The 17,285-nt window shown below is 41.2% G+C and overlaps 1 protein-coding gene across 6 annotated transcripts; it reads left to right on the top strand.

The window, feature by feature from the left end:
* Positions 1-1,856: 1,856 nt before the first annotated feature.
* FAIM (Fas apoptotic inhibitory molecule) lies at positions 1,857-16,506 on the top strand. Of its 6 annotated transcripts, none has more exons than XM_080674424.1 (7): positions 1,857-2,089; positions 6,206-6,264; positions 7,360-7,470; positions 7,599-7,731; positions 8,329-8,557; positions 10,303-10,352; positions 16,043-16,479. In XM_080674424.1, the coding sequence occupies exons 4-7, from the start codon at positions 7,621-7,623 to the stop codon at positions 16,190-16,192; spliced, it is 540 nt and encodes a 179-aa protein (XP_080530550.1). In that variant the 5' UTR covers positions 1,857-2,089; positions 6,206-6,264; positions 7,360-7,470; positions 7,599-7,620; the 3' UTR covers positions 16,193-16,479. The 6 variants fall into 6 exon arrangements, with proteins under 6 accessions (XP_080530550.1, XP_080530551.1, XP_080530549.1 ...); XM_080674422.1 differs by lacking the exon at positions 7,360-7,470 and adding an exon at positions 9,438-9,490 and having other exon boundaries at positions 1,864-2,089; XM_080674425.1 differs by lacking the exon at positions 6,206-6,264.
* Positions 16,507-17,285: the final 779 nt, after the last annotated feature.

Genomic DNA, 17,285 nt, shown 5'->3' with positions numbered 1-17,285 from the left:
CCAGGCCTCGAAGACAGGACTCGGATTTTCCTTCAATCATAATGAACACTTTCCTAATAAGGCCCTACTAACATGAGCATTTCAGATTCCCCAGGCCTGGCTCCACATGCTGTGATTTGGTGTAAATGTAATCACTGGGTTGTTGTAAGAACTATAGGTAATGATACACAAGACATAGCAAGTATTCAATTACACATATTGGTTTTATTAAAAAAAAAAAATAAATCCAGATTCCTAAAGTTTCTTAAGAAAATCTGATCCTTCATTAACATATCTTTGACATGACAACATATCCCAACCAGGATTTCCTGGTCCTAACCCAACAATTTAGGATTGTTTCTCAGAAGAACTAAGGACTAGGAAGAAAAAATTAAGGAGATGTCTTCACCTAGTCTTGTCCCAGCTCTGGAAATTTTGTCACACTGGAGCCTTTTACCTTTCCCCCCTAATTCATTCCTTCAACAATCGTTTATTTGAAAAGTCTCTGTTCAAGACAATGGTACAGGAGAAAATGCAAATATGAAAAGTCTTTGTCTTCAGGGGACTTTCAATACAGGGTAGCAAACAAGAACTTAGCACTCACTAAGCAGAATCCCTGTAACATAATTTGCTTAAGAACCCGTTTTTATTACCTTGCAGACTGGTTCCAGTGGTCGGCAAACTCATTAGTCAACAGAGCCAAATATCAACAGTACAACGATTGAAATTTCTTTGGAGAGCCAAATTTTTTAAACTTCTTCTAATGCCACTTCTTCAAAATAGACTCGCCCAGGCCGTGGTATTTTGTGGAAGAGCCACACTCAAGGGGCCGAAGAGCCGCATGTGGCTCGCGAGCCGCAGTTTGCCGACCACTGGGTTAACCTAATCAATAGATAGTTACCTGTTGTCTCCCAACTCTCCCTTGATTCACGTACTGGCCCAGCATGTAGAAACAAATCCATCCTACCTACCAGGGTGTGACAATCCTTTACATTGATATCAGCTGCAAGAAGAAATCACACAAGGGGCCTGGCTGCCTCTCTGCCCTCAAATCTGCTGGGCCCTCAGAACCCCTCCAGAACACTTTACATGTCTCTAATTTGTTGCTGGTCCCAAGACCACTCGTCGCTGTCTTTAGATGGCCTACTCAACAACCTTCCTCCCTCTCTGCAGGTGACATTGTCCCTCCTTAAAGTGAAACCCAAGGCTACCTAAAACATAACCGGGGCCTGATGTTCATTCACTCACTCAACAAACATTTATCAGAGCCTACTATGTATGAGCCTGCACTGGGCAGATGTGGGAGCTACAAGAGTGAGAGCCAAGCAGCCATGGTCCCTGCCTTCACGGACCTCACTCTGCTAAGATACACTTTCAGCAAAAATCACACACAAAATTGCACACCTTGAAAGGGGCTAAGAAGGAGAGTTACAGGTGCTGCAAATCTTAGAGGCCAGAGTAGTTTTCCTTAAGAAATGATCTATGCGGAACAATGTCAACAACAAAATGGACGTAACCTAAGGAAAGAAGCCAGGAGCGTTGCAGAGGCCCTGGGGGGAGAAGGTGCGTGCATCCACGAACCTAGGTAGGCAAGATCATCATATAGCGGGCCTCAGGCCTCTCATGAGGAGTTTGGGTCTCTAAACTAGAGAAGTAGTCAGAACCCATCAAGAGGTTTCAAGGAGCGAATGCCGCGATCAGATTAACCTGCCCGGTGTCTTTAGCGCAGGCACAGGTCCGCTTTTGCCCCCAGGTTACCGCCCAGGGCCAGCCCAGCGCCTGCCATCAGCGGGTTCTCAGCAGCACCGCTGGCAGGGGGGCCGCAGCCGGGCTGTGCCTGGGGTCGGGGTTGAGGCGGGGCGGTGCGCGGAGGCGGCGGGCGGGGCTGGGCAGCGGCGCGGCCGGGCGGTGGCGGCCTGCGCCCGGCGCCCCCCGGGGACCTGAAGCCGACAAACAACCGGCGCGCATGGGACTCGCGCTCGCCGAGTTTCGGCTTCCGCGGGGGCTGCGTCCGGTTCTCGGCGGAGGGAGAAGGCCCCGCGGCCTAAGCGGCCGGGTCCGCACCGATCCCAGGCGTGGCCCGGAGCCTCCCGCAGCCCACGGCGCACAGGTGAGACCCCCCGGAGGCCCCTGCGCGCAGCCCCGGCACCCCCTCTGCTGCGCGGCGGCCGCCATCTCCGGGAGCGGCAGGCGCTGCGAGCTGTGGGCGCGTCCACGCGGCCGGGAGGGCGGCGGGAGGCTCCGGGCCCGCGGGGTGTGTTCCGGCGGCTCCCGGCCGCCCGGCCGCGCGGGCAGAGGCGGGGACCCCGGTGCCGGCCAGGCCCCGCGATCGGCCGCTCCAGCCTCCGGCCTCGTCCCAACTCTGAAGTTGGTACTTGTGGCTGTTGAAAAAGTGGAACAGGAGAGCGAAGGAAGGAAGCACATGCGCCCGGAAAACAACCCGCGTTAACTTGAAGCTGCATCTCCTGCCTTTTCCCTATAAACGTGATCAGACTGTGCTTTTGCAGGACCTGGGTCAGAAAGTAGTGTAACTTGGCTTCTTTCTCTCGGTACATCGCGGGCATCACCCGCGGCTTGAAATGGTTTTCTGGGTTTCTTTGTATGGAGGACACCAGGCTGCGGTCCTGCGGGCCGGGTTGACCTCTGCATCCTTCTCCGCGGTCTGACCTGGCTCGCCCTCCAGACCGTTGAATGACAGGACTGCGATTTACTTCATGGGTTCCCTCCCTGGTGGTGAACATACAGGTGGTTTTCAGTTTTTACAGAAGCAAGTGGTTAGCACTGTTCCGTCTGGCTTTTGTGTGCAGTGACTCCTTCATCGGGCTTGCAGTAGATACACATTGCAGAATGCTCCTTGGAAGAGTTATTCCGGATTTTCTGCCTTCACTGGTGTTTGGGAATACCTGGCTCAAGGAAACTTCCTGGTTGCCTTTGTTATAGGTCCCACGAGGCACAGGGAGCAAATGGCTTGCCTTGCGGCTGTGCTTACCTAGAGCTTTTGCTGAAAAGGGAACGATGAGTATCTTAGTAATTTTAAAATTTGATTTAGATTTGGCTTGGACAAACCACTACAGTCCCCAATACGGTTAAACTTAGGTTAATGCAAAATTCAGGCCGGGCTTAGATGAATCATGGAAACGTTTTAATGTTTAAGTCATACACTGAAACATGGGTGTTGGGTTGTAAGGGAAGGGATTTTAAGAGATTCTGCTGACGGCTAGTCACTAGATACTCAAAAATCTTACCTTGAAGACTTGAAAAAGACTTCAAGTGAGTGACATTGTCCTCATCAGTGAAAATACATGGAATTTGTTTTTCCATTCGTTTCATTTACATTTTAAAAGTTTTGTGCTAAAATAGAGGGAATTTTTCTTTGTCATGATCATTTTCCTGTTTGGTCACATGATCCTGAAAATTAAATGTGTAGATAGGAGTTTAAAAATTACAGCGGATTGATTCCTTTCTCCCGAATATTAAACCAAAGCCTTCCCACCACTTGGCAGGGCTGGGGTCCTTTCTCCGTGGGCCCATTCTGTCCTTTCCTGCTTCCCTGTATAAGACACTCCCGTGGTGGTGCTGTGGTCCTCCTTCCGTCTCTCCAGGGTCCCTCACTCTGAGCTTAGTGCCCAGCTCCATGCCTGGCACACAAGTGGCTGATAACTATTAGCATGGTGGATGCATTCAGAATATGACGTGTTTATTAAGTCCAATTTGTAAGTTACAGATCTGTGTGTGACTGACTTTTCATTCAAATGCATAAGGTGACCAGGGCAGCTGTGATCATCTCTTGATTTTAAGTGTATTACATTCCAAGAAACACTAGCAGCAGGTCACCTAGGTCTTTTTTTTTTTTTTTTTAACAACTTTGTTGATATGTAATTCATACACCATATAATTCATCCATTCAAAGTATACAATTCAATTTTTTTGATATATTACAGTATTGCTTTTTTTAAGTTGTGGTAAAATATATATGACATAAAATTTGTCACTTTATCTATTTTTAAGTGTTAAGAACTTAATAACATTAAGTACAATCACAATGTTGTTCAACCATCACCACTATTTCCAAAACATTTTTACACCTTAAACAGATACTCCATAAATAAATATATGAATGGATGTTGATAATTTAAAGAAAACAATTTTAATATTGATTTCTAACCCCCTTTTTATTTGTTGTGTTGTCTTTTACACCTATATGAAAAGTTATTATAACTAAGATGGCACCATGCATTATCTTAGTCCAATAATACTTGAAGTTCCTTATAATGGATAACTGGGCAGTTCGTTCAAGTTCGAATGCTGAATTACTGAACTTTCTAGGGTCTCTACAAGTTGTAGAGCAAAATTTTAACGATATCCCTAAGTCCACTCTGATTTGCAGAGGATGCTTTATCCAAGTTGATATTACCCTGTTTGGCTTACTCTATTGCAATGCATTCCCTTTGCTTTTATAGTTGTAGGATACCCTCCACTTTCTTTTTATTTATTTTTTTATTGTCTAAAGTTTTACATGTCTCCTTTTTCCCCAATTGACACCCCCCAAAAAACCATTCCCACCCAGGCAAGCCCCCACCGCCCCAGTGTCTGTGTCCATTGGTTATGCTAATATGCATGCATACAAGTCCTTTGGTTGCTCTCTAACCACCACACCCCCCCTCACCTCCCCTGCCATCTGTCTCTGGATCTATTTTTGTTCATCAAATTATGTTGATCATTATATCCCACACATGAGTGAGATCATGTGATATTTCTCTTTCTCCCACTGGCTTATTTTGCTTAGCATAATGCTCTCTAGTGCCATCTACCCTCCACTTTCATAGGAGGTACCCTAGGGCTTCCTAAGACTAGAAAAATCTACAAAATTTTAAGGTGCTAATAAAAAAAGAGGGATTTATTTTAGGTACAAAGTGTTTTAAATACCTAGTTTTCATTCTAAAATTCTTAGCTTTTCTTTGCCTGTTATATTGCTTCTATGGATGCTAATCTCTTAACATCTTTTAAAAAACAATTTGTGGTTTCTGGTTGTTTGAGCTTCCATTTTTAAGAAGGAGAGAGCACCCTTTGGGCATCAGTAGGAAGAAGGCTAGGCTAGGGTAGAACTTGGGAGCAAAAATTAGTGAGCCCAGCCCTAGCTGGCTTGGCTCAGTGGATAGAGCATCGGCCTGTGGACTGAAGGGTCCCAGGTTCGATTCTGGCCAAGGGCACATGCCTGGGTTGCAGGCTCGATCCCCAGTAGGGGGCGTGCAGGAGGCAACTAATCAATGATTCTCTCTCATCATTGATGTTTCTATCTCTCTCTCCTTCTCCCTTCCTCTCTGAAATCAATAAAGAAATTAAAAAAAAAAAATTAGTGAGCCCATTGTTTAGTAGGTTTGGCAGGGGTATAACCGTTAATCCCAAATCTTCAAATATGGAGGTATTCCTGTGTATGTGAGTACATCTGTGCTTCTGATCGCAGTAAAACTTAATTAGCGTTATAGCCCAGTTACCGTTTAATCGCACAGGAACACTGGGCTCTAGGTTTGGCTTGGGCCCTGCTAGTGGCCTGAGCAAACCACGTAATTTTTGTGGATTCATTTTTGGCACTAGTACATTAAGTGGGCTTGAGTAAACAGGTAAATTAAGTTTGCTCTTCTAAAGCCAGCTAGCTTATTCTTGGCTGCTTCCTGCAAACTCACCATTTCTTTGAAGTTATCTAAAAAATTTGTTTTAATTATATATTCTACCATAATGTAGCCTTCTAAAATTTAATATAAAGATTGCATTTTAAATTTGTAACCACCTGTAACATTGATGCTTCCAAAAGATGCATTCTGTTTATCCTAGAGTTTTATGTATTCCCTGACCCACTGCCTCAGACCCGTGGGGCTTCTTCTGCCTCAATTTGAGAAGCATGGGACCCAGGAGACTTCTAGGTCTCCTGATGCTCTGATGTGGTATAACCCTTAAAATAAACTAGAGTTTATTCTCTAGTTTCAGGAAGTTATAAATCTATACCACAGAAAAATATGATTAACCGATTTGAATGACTTCTTTCTCTGAAAATTAGGGATTGCAATTCTATTGTATGTAAAAGCTGTTTCATCAGAAACTTCATTTCATTTTAAGAAATGAATTGCAAAGTTAGAAAAACGCTTTTACGGATGTCATCTTTGTTGCTCTCAATCTTTCTTGCCTGCAATTCTGCTGTTTTCTTTCCTGGCTGCTAATTGGATTAAAGACTGTTTTGCCAACCATGGCATCTGGAGATGAGAGTCCTATCTTTGAAGATGACAAAAGGTAAATATCTTGCATTGCAATCAAACTAGCTTTTGAAACTTTGAAGATTGTTTAGTCATTCAGAAGAGTTATTTATCCAGGTTACTTTTTAAAGGACACATTGTGTAAAATTGCAGAATGCATGGTTTTGCTTTTCCATGATGCGAACGAGGATAGTAAATACCCCGTCTGAGGGAGGCCACCGCTAATGTGGCATCCCTTATAGGACCTGGATATAAGATCTACACATCCCTCTCAGCACACAGTTCTTGGTAATCACTTCAAAATGATATAAAACCCATTCAGGATCTCTGATTTAGAACACACAAAGGAGATGAGAGGGAATGAAGAGTCGGATGCAGTTAAGAGAACAGTCTCTTGAGCCAGAGTCCTAAGTTTAAATCCCATCCCACTTACTGTCATTGTGACCTTAGACAAGCCCTTAGCCTCTCTGAGCCTCAGTTTCCTCACCTATAAAATAGGGATAATAATAGTACCCATCCATGATGAGGATTCTACCAGTTAATACATGTAAAGCTCTTAGAACAGTGACTGGCACACAGTAAACACTTCACTGTTAGCTATGATCATTAAGGCTATAATGTTACTTTTCTCAAAGCTAAAAACCTCTATCAATATAATATTATATATGCCATTTACATAGGAAACATATGTTTTATATTAAAATATGTATATGTTTTATATTAAAATGTGTTTAAATTATGCCAGAAACTTCTGACTAAATAAAATCTTTTTTTAAATAAGATTTTCTATAGCAATGACAAGAGTTACTATTTTTCATAACATTTTAATCTTTATTATAGGACATTTCTTCCATGACTTCTCTTTTTCTCAGTCTTACTGTAGTAAATTAAAAAGTGTTTTTGTTAAAATTAATTCTTAGTCATTGGTTTAAGTATGAAAGGTTTGTAGAATTCTTGTTTTGGAATTATTGGATCTGAAAAAAAAAACCAACAAAATTAAATACTATGCTTTTCAATGAGGGGAGGGAGAAATAGAGACTTCTTACTGACCTTTCCAAGCATTATTCTATAGCCTAGCTTTAGAATACTGTTGTGGATAAACTGATAGATTCTTAATCCTATTAAAATTAAGGTGACTTTGGAATTACCTGACTGTGTATACCCATGAGAGTACTTTCATCTTAAAGGAAGAGTGCATAAGAGGGAGAAGACAGTTACATGTACTGTGAGTGAGATTTCTTAGGTAATATCACTTTAATATTTTGTAATTTTATGGGTTTTAAACATCTGTTATTTTCATCTTGGAAGGATTAGTTGGCTATCCTATAACTGTTTCTGGCCTGCTATAATTGCTGTATTTTATTCCCTTAGCCCTCCGGATAGCCTGGTAAAAATGACAGATCTAGTAGCCGTTTGGGATGTTGCTTTGAGTGATGGAGTCCATAAGATTGAATTTGAACATGGGACCACATCCGGCAAACGAGTGGTATATGTAGATGGGAAGGTAGGAAAAAAAGCATATTACTTTGTAAATATGGTATACAGAGAAGGTTTATTTTGTTAGTGTAGATTCTTCATATGTGAATTCAGGCTTTTCTCTTACTAAAGTGGTTATATTTTGGCCTGTATCACTTTGCTGTACAAAGCTATTGAATCATAGTTAAGGAATTCATAGACTATAACATCTAATATTTAAATGTAAAATGCCTTTAGAGTCTAAAACCTTTGCATCACAAATTAATATTACATCTAACTAGCATTATCATTTGCTCACTTCAATTATATTATTTCTGTCCTAGCTGGTTTGGCTCAGTGGATAGAGCGTTGGCCTGTGGACTGAAGGGTCCCAGGTTCGATTCCGGTCAAGGGCATGTACCTTGGTTGGGGGCACATCCCCAGTAGGGGGTGTGCAGGAGGCAGCTGATTGATGTTTCTCTCTCATCAATGTTTCTAACTCTCTCTCCCTCTCCCTTCCTCTCTCTCCCTCTCCCTTCCTCTCTGTAAAAAATCAATAAAATAAAAAAATTTATATTATTTCTAACATTAAACATTACATTTTCTTCCATTTGTGTGTTTTCAACTTTTCTATTTTATTACTTAGGAAGAGATAAGAAAAGAATGGATGTTCAAATTAGTGGGCAAAGAAACCTTCTGTGTTGGAGCTGCAAAGACAAAAGCAACCATAAATATAGATGCTGTCAGTGGTTTTGCTTATGAATATACTCTGGAAATTAATGGGAAAAGTCTTAAGAAGTATATGGAGAACAGATCAAAAACCACCAATACTTGGGTATTACATTTGGATGGTGAAGACTTGAGAGTTGTGTTGGGTAAGTGATTGCTGTTACTACAGAATTAATTGGCTTTTTATAATGGCTGTTTACTTTCTCTAACTGTCCAGATCTTTTACGGGAGCTTTTTTTTTTTTTCTTTTAAATCTTTATTGTTGAAAGTATTACATATGTTCCCTTTTACCCCAGTGCCCTCCCCTTCCCCCCTCAGGCCTTCCCCCGCCATGGGAGCTTTGAATAGGTGTATTCTTAATGTGTTCTGTGTGAATGAAGTATTCATTTAATCGATTGATTTATATATAAAATGTGAGAGCCAGAGTTTATAGTGATGGATTTGAGGAATATAAACTTAGGTTTAAAAAAAGAACTATTGGACCCTGGCTGGGTAGCTCACTTGGTTAGAGCATCGGCCAGCTGCACCAAGGTTATGTGTTCCACTCTTGGATGGGGCACATACAAGAGTCAACCAATGAATGCATAAATAAGTAGAACAACAACTTGATGTTTCTTTCTCTTCCATCCCCTCTCTCTAAAATCAATAAATAACATTTTAAATAAATAAAAAGAAATATTGATATAGACATTTGCTATTATTCGATATTTCACTTTAAAAGCATGTCTAAAGGCAGTTGGAAATTTAAGATTCACAAGTGAGAAGGGAATTTTTCTCTAGGTGGCAATAGGGTTAGGACTGCAGCAGATCAAATTGTTGAGTCCAGGTAAAAGTAGATTAAAAAAATAAAAGGCCCTAGCCAGGTGGCTCAATTGGTTGGAGCGTTGTCCTGTACACCAAAAGGCTGGGGTTCAATTCTCAGTCAGGGCGCATACCCACATTGCGGGTTCCATCTCAGGTCAGGGTGAGTATGGGAGGCAACAAATCAATGTTTCTCTCTCACATTGATATTTCTCTCTCTCTCAGGTGTATTTTGGCAGCATTTTGCTCTTTTGTCAGCACTTAGCACAGTCCACCAGGTATACTTATATTTTTTCTTATGATCCAGTAATTTTTCCCTCAAGTGAAACCATTACATAAATGAATAGAGATTATTGCACTATCCATTAAAAAATTTACTAGTAAGGCTACGTTTCTAACCCTTTAGAACTTTATCCTGTCTATTCTATATGAGCTCTGTGGCAGCCCTTTGTAGTGGTCTTTTTTTAATCCTCACCCGAGGACATTTTTACAGATTTTTTTAGAGAGAGAGGAAGGGAGAGCGAGAGAAACATTGATGGGAGAGAGAGAAACATCCATCAGTTACCTCCTGTACTCACTCGATCGGGGACTGAACCGGCAACCTAGGCATGTGCCCTGACCAGGAATTGAACTTGTGACCTTTCGGTGTATGACACAACACTTCAGCCAACGGAGCCACACTGCCCAGGGCCAGGTGGTCTTTTTATGCCATCTTCCAGGGGAGCCAGTGTGAGAGGCCGGGGTAGTCATCTAGTCACTGATACTGAAGGACATTCCTTTTGGGGAAGTCCTCCTCACATTTACGTGTGTGCATCTTCCTTCGAAGATTATGTTTCACTATTTACTTTTGAGTTTAACAAGTCTTCATCAATTTGTATTGGGATCATGATTTTCTCTTAAAAGTTTGTTTCATTTTGATTTTGTGAAGAAAATAATCTGTTTCTTCAAATTTAGAACCAATTCAAAGTTGTGAAAAGTTAATGAACTTTGAGGAATCCAGTGTATCAAACCTTTCTAAAAATAATAAATATAAAGAGTTAACTTTATCTTTAAATCATATATTATAATTTTTAATTTGTTACTTTTACAGAAAAAGACACTATGGATGTATGGTGCAATGGTAAAAAAATGGAGACAGCAGTAAGTTGACTTTTTTTTTTAAATGTGGTAATAATTTTATTTTTATTTTTTAAATCTTTATTGTTCAGATTATTATAGTTGTTCCTCTTTCTGTTGTATGCCATTTAAACTTTTCTTTTTCTTCTTCTCCCACAACATAAGGATAAGATGAAATAATATGTCCTAAAGGAATTTGGGGATGGGAAACCTACTAGTATAAGAATCTACTACTGAATCAACTCTGAGTTCCTACCCAGTTTTTTTTTCTTCTTTTTATAAATCTTTATTGTTCAGATTATTACAGTTGTTCCTTTTTGTTCCCGCCACAGCTCCCCTCCACCCGGTTCCCACCCCACCCTCTGCCCTTACCCCTCCCACTGTCCTCATCCATAGGTGTACAATTTTTGTCCAGTCTCTTCCCACACCCCCCACACCCCTTTCCCCCCGAGAATTGTCAGTCCACTCCCTTTCTATGCCCCTGATTCTATTATATTCACCAGTTTATTCTGTTATCAGATTTCTTACTCATTTGATTTTTAGATTCACTTGTTGATAGATATGTATTTGTTGTTCATAATTTTTATCTTTACCTTTTTCTTCTTCTTCTTCTTCTTCTTCTTAAAGAATACCTTTCAGCATTTCATATAATACTGGTTTGGTGGTGATGAACTCCTTTAGCTTTTTCTTATCTGTGAAGCTCTTTATCTGACCTTCAATTCTGAATGATAGCTTTGCTTGGGTAGAGTAATCTTGGTTGTAGGTTCTTGCTATTCATCACTCTGAATATTTCTTGCCACTCCCTTCTGGCCTACATAGTTTCTGTTGAGAAATCAGCTGACAATCGTATGGGTGCTCCCTTGTAGGTAACTAACTGTTTTTCTCTTACTGCTTTTAATATTCTCTCTTTGTCTTTTGCTCTTGGCATTTTAATTATGATGTGTCTTGGTGTGGTCCTCTTTGGATTCCTTTTGTTTGGGGTTCTCTGCGCTTCCTGGACTTGTAAATCTATTTCTTTCACCAGGTGGGGGAAGTTTTCTGTTATTTCTTCATATAGGTTTTCAGTATCTTGCTGTCTGTCTTCTTCTGGCACCCCCATAATTCTGATGTTGGTACGCTTGAAGTTGTCCCAGAGGCTCCTTACACTATCTTCATATTTTTGGACTCTTTTTTCTTTTTGCTTTTCCGGTTGGGTGTTTTTTGCTTCTTTGAATTTCAAATCTTTGACTTGATTCTTGCGATCCTCTAGTCTGCTGTTGGATCTCTGTATATTATTTTTTTATTTCAGTCAGTGTATGCTTAATTTCTAGTTGGTCCTTTTTCATATCCTTGAGGGTCTCACTAAATTTATCAGCCTTTTCTAGAAAATTCTTGAAAAACCTTATAACCGTGGTTTTGAACTCTATATCCAGTCATTTGCTTTCCTCCATTTCTTTCATTTGTGATCTGTTTCATTGTCTCCGCATTTTAGTTGCTTCCCTGAGTTGATAGAGTGGCTTTGTGTGCTAGGTGTCCTATAGGGCCCAGTGGCTCAGCCTCCCCAGTTACCTGAGGTGGACACTCTTGGTGCACCCCTTTGTGGGCTGTGTGCACAGTGTTGTTGTAGTTAAGCCTTGATTGTTGTTGGTATCACTGGGAGGAATTGACCTCCAGGCCAATTGGCTGTGAGGATCAGCTGTGTCTACGCTGGAAGAACTTCTGTGCTGGAGACACCCTTATGAGGCAAGACTTGCTTCAGTGGGGCTTTGGTGCTCACTGAGTCTGCCCCCTGAGTGTGTCCCTTATGGATCTGAGGAATTGTCATCTCGATGGTTCTACTCTGACCCCTGGGTACACTGGCTCTTGGATCTCCAAGGAGGTGCTAATTTAGCCTCTGCCTGAGGCCACCCAGCAGGAGCTATGGAGAGATCTGCAGATTCCTCTTCTTTGTTTGGGTTTTGGAGGTGCCCAGATGAGGCCCAGCTGTGAAGCAATGCAAGCTACTGTGGGGCCTTGGGTCTTCTTTTGGATGTTCTGGGTCTCTCTGACTCAGCTGCAGTTTGATAGGTAAGTTTAGATTTCAAAGGACCAGGCCTTTCATATGCAAAAAACTCTGCTCACAGCTTGGATTGGGGCGGAGTCTCAGGGGCAGAGCAAACAGCAATGGCTTCCTGTCAGCCCTGCCCTAAGAGGCTCCTGGGTCTCAGTGTCCTGCAGTAATCACTGCAAGCACCTCTGAGAGAAAGCTGCCCTTGAGTTCTGCCCGCTGCCAGACAGTCCAGTTTCTCCCCGTATGAGTCTGGGTCCCCAGAGTCTCACCCAGAACTGGAGTTCAGAGCAGTGGGGAGCTTGTGTCTCCCTCCGGCGTGAAAAAGCCAGCCGTGTACTCAGTTGCCAGCCCTCTCTGTGCGCGCGCTTCAGTACCTCTGTACTTCACTTCCGCAGCTCCTCTGAGTCTCAGTGTGCTTTTCTCTTTCCTTCTAGTTGTAGAATTTCCACTTAGCCAGCCTTCCTGTGGTTCTGGATGATGTCCGTTTTGTCTTTTAGTTGTAGTTTTGAAGTGGTTGTGCGAGGCGACAAGTTCAGGTGTTTACCTATGCCACCATCTTGGTTTCTCCGTAGGTTGACCTTTTGATTATTCTTCACACCATGTGTGTAAGTTATGTTGAAATGTTGCTACATTTCCTAATTATGAAGGTTTTATAATTAACCAGAAGGTCCTCTTAGTTGAAAACAAAAAAAAAAAGGGAGAAATTATTTCAGACTCCAAAATTTGAAAACCTTTCCTGGAAAGTGCTTGGGGCAGCAAGAATTTGGAAACAATTTACGTTGTAAGCTTGCCCGACCTCCCACTCTACCTTTCATTTCCTGGACCAGGCTCTATCCTAAAAAGAGTTCCCCCATTAGAAAATTCCTCCCCCAAAAGTTGCGTACTTCTGTGTTTATTCACATCAAGGTGGTGCTTCCTGCAGCTTCTCAAACATACATGCACATTTTTAACATTTCCCCAGGTGAGGCCAATGCTGCTGATCCACAGGTCACTTTGAATAGGAGGCTTTATACCATACACTCAAACAGATGGTACTTTCCTAAAAGCAAAGTTTTTGAAAAAGAAACGATGCACATAATGTCAGATGGTGACACAAAGGCAGACAGGAAAGGGCATTGTCACAACCCCCAGAAGTCAAGTGGAATTTATAGAGTAGCAGTGCCAGAGGCTACACACTCATTGTGGCCACACAGGATGAAATCCCTACCTAAACCCCAGTGTGTTTGGCTTTTGCTATCAGCTGCTTGCACTGTGAGTAAGATGAATATAGGAGTGAATTCCACGCTGGAATTAAATAATAGTGGTGTATATAGAATTGTGTCCCTGAAAACTATATAATTTTATAAACCAATACCACCCCAATAGATTCAATTAAAGAAAAAAAAAAGAATAGTGTAATATACATAGCACGGGGAGGGGGTGAAAGCAAAGGAGACTATATTGGGAAGCAGGAGCTTGGGACTAGGAACTGAAATTGCCACATGTTATTGGGTCACCTGGCAAGCAGGGAGTACCTGCTTTTCTTGCTGGCTTCAGGTGCGCCAGGGCTAGAGAACGAGACGCTCTCTTTAGTCATTTTTAGTTTGCTGCACAATAGTAGGTGCTGCCATCATCTCCTCTGTCTGGTGTAGGTATAGAAAGATGAGAAGAGGTGCTTGGTCTGGGATAAACTTATTCAGACTATCTAGAACCTGCTGGGTCTTATAGATGTCTGCTCTGAGGAACTGCCCAAGCCTTAAATCAAGACTTAATCCTGGCATTAATTCTTGAAGGGAAATTTAACCAGGACTCACTCAAAATTGTTCCTCTGAGGTTAAGCCACTCTCCAAGTTCAATCTCCTCATTGACTTCTTTCATGCAGAGAGGCTTGGCGAGCTCTTCGGTATGGGTTTCGGTATCCTGTGACCCCTTTTGGAACAGCTTCTGTTACCATTCACATGGACGGGGCACCTGCTGCGTGCCCAGCACCACGCCGGCACTCCTTCCTGTTCTTACTTTCCTACCCTGCAGTTCTCTCGGTGGAGAATGAGCAGTTTGAACCACATTCCCTTCCACACTCACAGAATTCTCCAGTGCCTATGTAAAGAGAACATTGTTTTATGATATTAATATGGTTGTAAATTGGTTCAAAATAGTGTTCACCCTAAGATGTCTCTGTTTCTCAGTAATTGATAGGAAACCACAAGTGAGTGGACAATAGCTCTTTATGACCCAGTTGCCTCCTCATTGTAACTACAGCCTAGTTTGCAGGACACTTCGGCAACTCTGTGTTCGGGCAGCCTCCCCCATACTGCACACACCTGCAAGCTACATCTTATTTTCTCCTTTTCCTTTTTATCTCCAAGCATCATGACCAAGGTTATGAATCTGTCAAATTGTCAAGAAGCTACTTAGAGGAATTATTTTACTAAACCATTGCCCTGCCCTCTGAATTGATCTTTACAGAAGTGTGACTTAAAGGACATTTTTCAAGGCTCAGTATAAAAAAGAGTGAAAACACATTGCACTCCAGGTCCAGACCCGCTCGCTTTGGAGGTGTTCAGTACAGCTCTCCTAAGAGCTAGTGACCACATCCTTCTCAGAGCTAGGAAAATGCTTCTCCCTGGTGCACCTGTGCTTGCCTTGGTTAGGTAACGATAGCTGCGGGACCTTGCTCTGTCTGCTTTGGCTGCCAGGAAGCTCACAGCCAAGTTTTAAGTCTGACTGGGATTTCCTTGCTTTCTGGGGTAATTCATTCTTATCCTTAATCCTCCTCTTCTTCCTTCCTTCTGTATACTACTTGACCCCTATTTTTTTTTATTCCAGATCAGTACTATTCAGTATGAGCCACAAACATGAGCTTTGAGTGTAACTTTTTTATTAGCCATAATGTTTTAAGGTGAAATTTATTTTATAATATATTTGGTTTAAATCCATCTATCAAAATAGTATTATTTAACATGCAATCAATAGAAACAATTTTTAGTGAGTTATTTTACATTCTTTGTTTCATACTAAGTATTCCAAATCCGGTGTATATTTTACACTTAAACAGCCTATCTCAGTCCAGACTCAACACATTTCAAGTGCTCGATTTTGCTACATTTGGCTAGTGGCTTATTGTATTGGACAGAGGAAGTCTAGATCTGGTAGTGTTTATGTTACCTCTGTATTTTATTATAAAGCCACTTTACACCCTGAGGAGTCAGATCTTCAGAGCGGTTAAGAACACTCCATCTTTTATTGACTAGGGTCTTTAGCAAGTTATTTACTCTGCGCCTCACTTTCCTTATCTGTAACATGAGGATAATAGTATTTCTGTCAGGGATCTTGTGAGGATGCAATAAAATAATGATGTAAACTGTTCTTGGTATAGAATAAGTAACTAATAAATGTTTTCTATCGTGTTTATTTTTTTACTTTTGAAAATATTCTGTATGTCTGCATAGTACATGTTACATACACAGAGCCATGAGGTGCATGGTTTTACTTTTCTCTGAAACTTAAGATTCTTAGATTGTAGAGAGTACAGATAAGAAACTTTCAATTCATAGCAGAATGTAAAAGCACCTAAATACTAGTTTCTAACTTTACAAAGCTCAACATTTACCATGTAATTCATTTTACCACCCCTTTAGATGGTGTTAGTGCTCTAGGCAAAGGTAAGTGTTTCTGAACACTAATTTCTCCTTCTCTGTTGGCCTAGGGTGAGTTTGTAGATGATGGGACTGAAACTCACTTCAGTGTTGGGAACCACGACTGTTACATAAAGGCTGTCAGTAGTGGAAAGCGGAGAGAAGGAATTATTCATACTCTCATTGTGGATAACAGGGAAATCCCAGAGATTCTTGAATGACTTCATGTTCATTAATCTTAAGAAGTAACAATCAGGACTTTTACATTACTGTGGTAATTAAATATGTTCAATATGTACTTCTCAGTACATTTAATCTGCCATGTTTTTATTTTTTTAGTTACTTGAAACTGTAATGTTCCAAGAGTCAGGGAAAAATATTATATAAAAAAGACCTGCAATTTATTTTGTAAATAATGTAAAAATGTTTCAAAGCCAAATGGAAAATAAGATATGGACCAAAATCACTAATGTTTTACAAAAGGACCTTTTACTATAATAAACATTATAAAATAAAATTGGTGCTGCTTGATTGTGTTTCTAAAAATGGATATCTTCATATATTTCTCACTTGTGCATATCGGACAGGACATGAATGGGTGTACAGAAATAACCAACAGTAGAAACAGACTCACAGGGGCTACAGATTGAGAGTTCACTAGATGTAGAGCTATGTTTAAAATGTTCAAGGTAATAAAAGACAACTCAGAGAACTGCAGAGGGAACAGGAAACATTTTTGAAAAAATATAGCAGAATTAAAAAATGAAAGCTGGTATAATGATATTAACATCAGTTAAGGTAGACTTTCAGGCAAAAAAGAATTATCAGAAATACATAACACTTTAAAATAATTTTTAAATAGTTCAGTTCACCAGGGATATAAATCATCTCTAAATTTGTTTTTGTTTTTTTCAGTCTTCATTCTTACTGACTTTATCTTGGGGCTGCAAATTTGGCTTTAACACTGGCTCTGAGCCATAGTCGGAAAACCTGCCTTACACAGTCTGCATTTCTCCTCCTTTCCACTTTCAGACAAGGCAGCTGCGAGCAAAGAGTGTGTATTTCTTACAGGACTTATTAAAGTCCACTAGAAGACTCCACCACCAACATCCCAATTTTTTTTTATCCAAGTCCTAGAGCACTAGCCTCTGTGAACATGTGGTCAAAATCCTGAGATAGACAGGTACCTTTCAACCTGCTTGCTTTTCTGCTATGGAACAATGATGACAATTTCCTAACTGGGCATGTGTTGGGGGTGGAGGAGAGGGAGAGGTGTGAGGGGAGGTCCTCACTGCTTCTCATCTACCTCAACTC

The sequence above is a fragment of the Plecotus auritus genome (assembly GCF_963455305.1).
Source record: "Plecotus auritus genome assembly, chromosome: 6".
Classification (NCBI taxonomy): Eukaryota; Metazoa; Chordata; class Mammalia; order Chiroptera; family Vespertilionidae; genus Plecotus; species Plecotus auritus.
This window is presented reverse-complemented; position numbering and strand designations above follow the sequence as displayed.

Excerpts from the sequence above, each read along its gene's own strand:
- FAIM (XM_080674421.1), top strand. The coding sequence starts at position 1,946 with ATGGGACTCGCGCTCGCCGAGTTTCGGCTTCCGCGGGGGCTGCGTCCG. Across the intron at positions 6,265-7,598 it reads ATCTTTGAAGATGACAAAAG|CCCTCCGGATAGCCTGGTAA; the intron begins GTAAATATCTTG and ends TTATTCCCTTAG. Across the intron at positions 7,732-8,328 it reads TGGTATATGTAGATGGGAAG|GAAGAGATAAGAAAAGAATG; the intron begins GTAGGAAAAAAA and ends TTTATTACTTAG.